The sequence below is a fragment of the Pygocentrus nattereri genome, chromosome 29 (assembly GCF_015220715.1).
Source record: "Pygocentrus nattereri isolate fPygNat1 chromosome 29, fPygNat1.pri, whole genome shotgun sequence".
Taxonomy (NCBI): domain Eukaryota; kingdom Metazoa; phylum Chordata; class Actinopteri; order Characiformes; family Serrasalmidae; genus Pygocentrus; species Pygocentrus nattereri.
The window spans coordinates 2,422,288-2,430,613 of record NC_051239.1 but is presented as its reverse complement, the minus strand read 5'-3'; the positions used below and the strand labels follow the sequence as shown (position 1 = coordinate 2,430,613).

Sequence of the window (8,326 nt, the reverse complement as noted above, 5' to 3'; positions counted from 1 at the left end):
GGAAAATGAGCAATGATACCTGGAATTCTGTCTAATATTCTGCACCAGTGGTCCACCTGGAAAATGCTCGGCGCAATGCCAGTGGATCGCCAGCTTTGCCATCATTGGGCCGACAGTGGACGGCTGCTCTCTTGCTATCAGTTTCGAAATGGAAAGTCAAACTTTCAACTGCATCAATTTTAAGCTGCAATTTAGCTTCATGACAGCACGTAACATTAATGTTAGCAACAAGCTAACGTGAGTGATATTAGTGATGACTTTAATATTAATTATATATTTACTTTCTCAAAACCACAAACCGCAAGTACACAAACCCTGTATTAGAGTAAAAGTAGAAGTTCCTCCTTTAGACCTCCACTGGAGTAAAAGTACTAAAGTATTTACCTTCAAATGTACTTAAGTATAAAGTAAAAGTACTAAAAGAGTAATAAAGTTAGGTTAGTTCATCATTTATGTTGAACAGACTCTCCCAAAGTTTTACGCTGCTGCGCTGATGTTGAACCGCGTGCTGCACTGGGTCGGTATGACCAACAGGTCAAAACCAGCTCTAAACAAAGTGACCGCTGGGCCCTGATTGGTGCTCTGGCTTTGCGCTTCTTTCGTTTTGACATGTGCCGTTTTTATACAGACAGAAACCAAAAGGAACGACAGATTTCTCAGAATGTAGGAGGAAAAAGTCGGATATTAGACTCTGAAATGTAGTGGAGTGAAAGGAGAAAGTCCAGAACGGAGAAACTTCAGTACAGATACACCAAAAATACTAAAGTACAGAAACTAATTACATTTACTCAGTTACTCAGATACTCAGATACTCAGATACTCAGTTACTCAGTTACTCAGATACTCAGTTACTCAGTTACTGTCCACCACTGCCCAAAACTGAACTTTATGGTCAGTGTTTTATATTCAACCACCTACTTTGTGTGTCGACTGATTTATGTGGTTCCTTGTTATACGCTGAGCTCAAAACACCATTCCAACTTTCTGAGTAGGAATTCCAGCGGAGGGGGCATTTTAATGGGCTTTTCCTGGTTGCAGGTGACAAATTCTGAGTCACCAGCTTCAGTTAAACACAGCATAAGTCCTCCTGCTGAAACAGACCCTTCTCATAGGAATGAATCTAATAGGCTTAAAGTTTTCCAACAGAGGGCGCTATTTTCCTGTAGAACTGTTTTAGATTCCATTAGGAAACCATCAAACGCATTTGGCCTCATCCACTGGTCAACCATTAGGATCCTTTACATTGTGATATAAACCCATTAAAAAAGGCAAAACACATGACGGAACAATCAGGAGCCCAACAGAAACACTTAGTGCTCTCTGTGGGTTTTTCAGCAGGGCTTGAAAAGGCCAACAGACCTGGCAGAGCGCAGTGATGAGCAGCTGCCGCCACAAAACCTCATGACAGGAAAAGAAATAAGACAGGGGAACATGGAATGGCATACAAAATAAACACGTTTATTGATGAACCAACATCATAAATGGCATGAAGTCCTAGATAACAGTAGCTAACTCAGACTAACTCAAGCTGACATTTTCTAGATGGATAAAGATGTTTATACATGAATCCCCTTCATAGGCCTGAGGCAATGTTAGGCAACTGCAGATAATGATGACTGCAAGGAAAGGTGGACCCTAGCTAGCCGTCTCAGCTGACTCCAGTTGGTTATAATAAGCTGTAGCAGACGAGACTTAAGGCCTTAGCGCCTCTTGCGAAACATCAGGTGTAATGCCCGTCCTCACCACCAGAGGTCAGCCTCATCTGAATACGGACTTTCTCCCTAGTTGCACCCGGACCCCTCACCTGCAGTTCATTTCACCTGCCTATTTAAGGTCCTCCAGCAAGTACTGCCGGTCCACCTGCATGCCAAGCCTCGTCTCCTCACTGCTGGCGTTTTGATCGCCTCGACTCTTTTCTGTGCTCTTTCACTGCTTCTGGATCTCCCTTTGGTTCTTTGGCTGGTTTTGGACTTTTCTTGTGTTTTGACCTCTGGGCTGTTTTTCGACTCGGACTCTGGTTTTTGTGTTTTTGGATTAATCGGGATTATGGATTCCAATCAGCCTGGAGAGGCTTCCTCACACGTACTCTCCGCGGTCTAACCGCTGGAAAACGATTCTTTCACCGTTCTAACTGTGGCAACGTTTGAGTTCAGAACGTCGGAACACTGCCACCCTTTAAGGTGGAACGGGGAAATTCGAACAAGCAGCTGGTGAATGGAAAGCCGCCTCCAGCCTCGTCCTCGCGTGAACCTGAATAGAAGATAACCTGTGTGTTCTGGTGCTCAGTGCTAGTCAGTACTACCAAACAATAGACTTAGTATCTCACATTTAGGAGATTCATTGTTTATTTAACAAAAGCACGTTTCGCGGTGAGATATCAGAAGCTTCTGAAAGTCGTACGTCTTTGTTTGATGGCACGCCTCTTTTTTACAGACAAATCAGCCTCCATATGACGTCTGCGGTTGTTCGCTTTCTCAGCAATTACGTCACATCGTTCACTGAAGCCAGACGAATGTCGTCTCTGCAAGACGTGCGCTGAGGCCTTAAGTTCTGCCCATAACAACATAACATTTGTTCCTAACAGCTGAGTAAATCTATTGGGTTTGCAGGTCATAAAGACTGAACAGTCCTGAAGTATGAATGGTGGTTGGTTAGTGTAGTGGGTAACACCTCTGCCTTCTACACTGTAGACTGGGGTTCAATCCCTACCGGGGCAAACACCCTACACTATACCAATGAGGGTCCTTGGGCAAGACTCCTAACACCACCTTGGCCTCCATGTGTAAAATGATCAAGTTGTAAGTCGCTCTGGATAAGAGCGTCAGCCAAATGCTGTAAATGTAAATGTAAATGAATGTTATCCACAGCGTGATCGCCGACCAATCAATAATCACCGTTTCAGTTCACAGTCTTAATCTTCAGGCCCACTGATTTCTCCAGGGTGGTGAATACAGGGTAGATCTTCTCTCTGTCTCCAAACTCCATCTGCCTGAATGTGTAAATGTGAGCTTTAGTCTCAGCGTTATAAAAAACGACCCACTTCTCATCCACATCCAGGCAGACCCCCAAGACCTGGGGCACAGCGTCGATTGGCAGGCGCCTGCTGGGCTCCTCCAGAGCTGTGAAGGACTGTCTGAAGTGATAGAGACACCAGTAGCCACGAGCAGGAGAGAAGCTGAACCTCCCTTTCCTCTGAGCCGACTCTCTGGTGACCCCGGTGGTGAACTCTCTGTTGACCTCCACCTCCCAGTAGTGCCGCCCGGAGCCGAAGCCTTCGGTGGCGAGAACGCACTCAGATTTGTCAAATCTCGGCGCGCTGTAATCGAGGGGTTTCTCTTTCCCCAGCCGCACTCGTTTACCGTCGTCAGACAACACAAGCGCGGAATGAGCCGTGTCAGGATCCAACACCAGATCAGCTGAGAAGAGAACAGAAGAAACAGAATGTGGCTCACAGCGCTCGGCATGTGGTGAGACATGAATTCAGTACGGACTGCATGACGATTAAAAACAGCAAAAAGCATTTTGTTAGTAGTTTATGAGAGGCTAGGCTTAGACTTAGACTTAGACTTAGACAGAATGATGCTGCATTGGCTCAGAGTCGATCAGAGAGAAAAGAAATAAAAATAGTAATACAACGTAGTGCAAAGTGTAAACACACGTAGATCAACAGATAAATACATATTAAATAAGTATATATACAAGCGAGTGTGGTGCACTGGAGCTCCCAGGTACGTGGTAATCAAAAAAGAATTGGAGCAGCGTTTCATTCATTTATTCATTCATTTGTTTATTTATTTGTTTGTTTGTTTGTTTAATTTAGGCTAGCAGCAGATGCTACACTTTACAGTGATCTACCATCTGATAAACTGGATAAAAACAGTGCATTTAAACATGAATAATCTGTGAGAACATAATGGATGGAGAACATCATAAATTGGGCTAATTGGGCTAATTGGACTAATTGGACTAATTGGACTAATTGCAGCTGCTCAGTGTTTTTAAATACTCAAAACATCCTCAACACATATATGATGGCAAACTGTGCAGTAATTTACCATGACAGCGATAAATATCACCATATAGTCCAGCCATAGGGAGAAGTCTGCTCGCTAAGCTAACGTTAGCCTTTGTGCTGATGAGCACAGCGCAGTGGAGCTAGTGAAGCTCAGCCGACAGCTCATCCCACAGAAAGAGATCCACCCGAACAGATCGGAGTCTCCGTCTCCTGAGCTCTGCCAGCGAACTGTTAGTGAGCCGGAACTGAACCTGTGCTGTGGTTTGTGAAGCAGTAGCATGCTAAGCTAACGCTAACGGCTACAATAGCAGCTTTACACCGTATTCGACAGTTTATTAGAAAGACGAGGAACACGGATTTGACGTCAGGGTGATCGTAAATACGAACATCTTCCGTTTACACTGGCTACAGCTTACTGCACAGCCAAAACCTTTCAAACAAGTGAGCTACGTCAGCGCCGACATGTTCTTTAGCTGTAATACGGCTGAAAAAATGTAACCGATGGCGGTTTGAAGCCGGGCAAACGTTAGGATGATGGCAGCATTACCTGATCATTATCAGAGAGCTTTAGCAGTGCAAACTGCCTCTTTAACCCTCCTATCGTCCTCAAATATAATAACAAATTTGGTCCTTGGGGTCCCTCTGACATTTACCTCCAGAAAATGGTTTACAGAATAGTGCTGACCACGTTTGTGTGACAGGCACTTTGTTTATTTGTTGAATACATAAATCACCCCTTGAAAATCAGTGAGTTGTCCTCTAGCGCCACCATCAGGCCAAACCTTTAAATTAGAACGAATTTATCTTGAATTTTTCATACAAATCTTCTCAAATTTACTTCTCAACATTAATGACCACAGGTCTTGTTTTGGTGATGATGGATAGGAGCTTTACTGTAGCGCCACCATCAGAAAGACTTTCAGGCTGAGAGCTCATTCATGACTCTCACAGAACGACCATGTTGATTAATGTTGGTGACTCCCCCTTTCCTCTCATAAACATATTTATTTACTTATTTTTTATTTACATTTTTTTATTTACTATTGTGATATATTTGTGTCTAGTTTCTTTAAGATCTCACTCACCCCTCCTCTTTTGTCCCGGGCTTGGGACCGGCAGTGGAGCACTTCAATCACCGATCTGTAAACACATTATTTCCTGTAGCTACGTCTTCGTAATTTGGCCAATAATCAGCCTTTGTGGTCTTGATAAGCCAAGCTGAGGAAATCGCTCACCAACCGTCCTTAAGAAGGCCACAAAATTTCCATATCGGTTGGGCCCTAATCAACACCTGCTCACGGCACCAACTTTATGGGTTGACTAGTCGTTTGGTTTGTGCACCTCTAGAACCTTTGAAGGTCCGTGAGGTTATTACCGTTTATTCCATGCTCAGATGTGCAGCACATGGCACAGCCTCACCTCTACAACCTGCGTTAGATGAAACCATCATTTCTCCTGGTTGCTCACTCACCTGCTGCAGGTATCTTCCCTTTGCAGATGAAGTCAGGAAGCCTCAGCTCACAGATCGTCTGCCTCAGTTCACAGATCGTCTGCCTCAGAGTAGTGACCTCTTTCCTCAGGGCCGTCTTCTCTGACCGTTCCTCCCTGATTATTTTCTTCAGCTGAGCGTTCTCCTGAAGTATGTTGAGGTTTTTGGTGACCTCCACCAGTAGGTGTCTCTGCAGTGCCTCCACTGTGTAGTGATCTCTGACGTGTGCCTCGCAAAAGGAGGCAAGGCAGGTCATGCAGGACTTGAATGCTTTTAACTTCCTTCCTTCACACAGATCACAGGCCACGTCTCCAGCCTCAGCGTAATGAGAGCTCAGCCTGTGTTCTCGAGGTTCTTCACGTGACTGGTCAGTCGTCATAGACACGCCGCTGTCTGCAGTTGATGTTACTCCAGACAGCAGACTAAAGGATAAAGGCATTTTAGGCACTATATTAATGTTGTATGTTTATATAAGCTTAAACATTTTACGTGGTTCTTCAAGTGGTGGGTTAGTAGCTATAGAAATGCTATATGGACAAAAGTATTGGGACACCTAAACATTACACCTTCAGGAGCTTTTATGACATCTCATGAAGCCACGAAGGCCATGAAAACAAAGGCTTGTTCCGCCTTCACAATAAGAGTCCTAGAAAAACCTATTTTTAGGTTTTAATGGATACGCAGATATGATGTTTATGCATAAACGTCCAAAATCTTAAACAACCTGTGACTGTATTTTTCAAAACATACAATCAGCACATAAAACAAACAGAGGGACCTTTTTCTGATACTTTGTTCTTGTGTTGATACTTTCTGTTTTGTTTGGTCACAAACAAGTTCACAGATGGAATTAAAGCTTTAGATATGTGCGATTGGTTTTTAAAAATGATGCATTCTACCTTTTCGTGTCCAGAGGTTCGGTTCCATTAAATGCAATTGGCTGCTCCATTGACCAGTCACTTGCTTGAGACCTGCAGCTGGGTGACCCTGGCCTGGCAACCACTGTGCTGTAAGGGAAAATGAAAGCACCAAACAAAGTGTCTCTGTTTTTATTTCATGCACACATGACCTCACTGATCATAGCTCTAGATCAGGGAGAGCCAGATTCCTGCACAGTTTGGCGGTTTTCCTGCTTAAACACACCTGATTCAAACTGTGCTGGACGCCGGCCCTCAGTTCCCCACCCCTGTTCTAGATCGAGGTCTCTCAAATGATTTAAATCACTACATTATTGTTTTTTAAAGATGATCCGTTCTACCTTTTCTGGTCCCACGGATCTGGTCGAAATGCAATAGGCTGCTCCATTGACCAGTCACTCGCTTCAGACCTGCAGCTAGGTGACCCTGGCCTGGCCACCATCATTGTGCTTCAAAAGAAAACAGTCACCTTCATTTACAGCATTTTAGCAGACGCTCTTATCCAGAACAACTTACAACTTGATTGTTTTACACAGGGAGGCCAAGGTGGTGTTGGGAGTCTTGCCCAAGGACTCTTATTGGTACAGTGTAGGGTGGTTACCCTGGTGGGGGATTGAACCACAGTCTACAGTGTAAAAGGCAGAGGTGTTAACCACTACACTAACCAACCACCGATAGAGGAAGCAAGTAGAATGTACACTTCAAGTGCTTCAAGAGTTCTTCAGTAAAGAAAATGGTTCTAGATAGACTATGCACACTGAAAGAATCCTTTTCATGATTAAAGGGCTCTTCGCATTATGAAAGCGTTCTCCAGATTGATGGAGGATGTACTATTCTATATAGAACCTTTTTGGAAATGCAAAGAACCATTTAATCGTGCAAGGGGTTCTTGCAGTGTTCATGGTTCTATCTAGAACTATTTTCTTTACTAAAGAACCCTTGAAGAACCATCTTTTTAAGAGTGTAGGAAACATTAATTCATGAAGTTTTTCAAATGCTTCTGGACATCCGCTTTCAAATCCAGCCTCAGTGAGGCTTAAAATGTCATAAAAATAAAAATTTTCTCCCATCTTGTAGCAAAATATTATGTGGTTGGTTAGTGTAGTGGGTAACACCTCTGCCTTGTAGACTGGGGTTCAATCCCTTGCCTTGGCAAGCACCCTACACTATACCGATAAGAGTCCTCGGGCAAAACCGCCTTGGCCTGCCTGTTTAAAATCATCAAATTGTAAGTCGCTCTGGATAAGAGCGTCAGCCAAATGCCATAAATGTAAATGTTTTATCCATTTGTATTTAAAAGCTCACTCACTTAGGATATAGATGTGAGTTCATTTAAATCGATCAAAATCATCAGAAATACGATGGAAAGTAATTCATAATAACAGATATAAAAGGTTTTCACTTTTACCTTTTAATGTCCAGCGGTTTCGCTGTTTTAAAGTCAATGGGTTGCTCTGCTGACCAGCCACTCGCCTCAGATTTACAGCCAGGTGACTCAGGTCTGCTGATCATGGTGCTTTAGGAGAAATATTTAAGAGTTATTATGTGGAAACTTTCGACATTTTCCCTGCATTTCAATCAGACACTGAATTTACCAAGGTAAATGTATCTGAACACTGAAGTGTCTCACCTCACGTCCATTTCCTCTTCTGGGAAGCTCGTTTCTGGATGTCGTCACCGTACAGGGTGGATCAAAGCTCTGGCCTGTCTTCAGCTGATGAGGAGTTTAGATCAGTGATCAATACAGAACAGCAGATCAGATCCATCATCACAGCTGATACTACAGTACAGAACTACAGGAGTCTGTAATGGACAGTCCATCACGGTTTAACATTGTTTCAGTCTCAGCACAGTAGCAGGTGCACCTTCATACTGTAGACCATCCAGACTGAACAGCATCTGATA

The 8,326-nt window shown here is 43.6% G+C and overlaps 1 protein-coding gene across 1 annotated transcript in view; it reads right to left on the bottom strand.

Annotated features, from left to right (window-relative positions):
- Window positions 1–2,787: 2,787 nt before the first annotated feature.
- Window positions 2,788–8,326, bottom strand: part of LOC108412123 (E3 ubiquitin-protein ligase TRIM39-like) — a 5,735-nt gene continuing 196 nt past the window's right edge. The window contains exons 2-7 of the mRNA XM_017684024.1: window positions 8,052–8,135; window positions 7,830–7,937; window positions 6,763–6,870; window positions 6,404–6,511; window positions 5,487–5,926; window positions 2,788–3,416 (exon numbers count right to left, since the gene is read on the bottom strand). Of these exons, the coding sequence (XP_017539513.1) occupies window positions 2,899–3,416; window positions 5,487–5,926; window positions 6,404–6,511; window positions 6,763–6,870; window positions 7,830–7,937; window positions 8,052–8,062 (1,293 nt within the window). The 5' untranslated portion in view covers window positions 8,063–8,135 and the 3' untranslated portion in view covers window positions 2,788–2,898. The remainder of the gene's footprint in view (window positions 3,417–5,486; window positions 5,927–6,403; window positions 6,512–6,762; window positions 6,871–7,829; window positions 7,938–8,051; window positions 8,136–8,326) is intronic.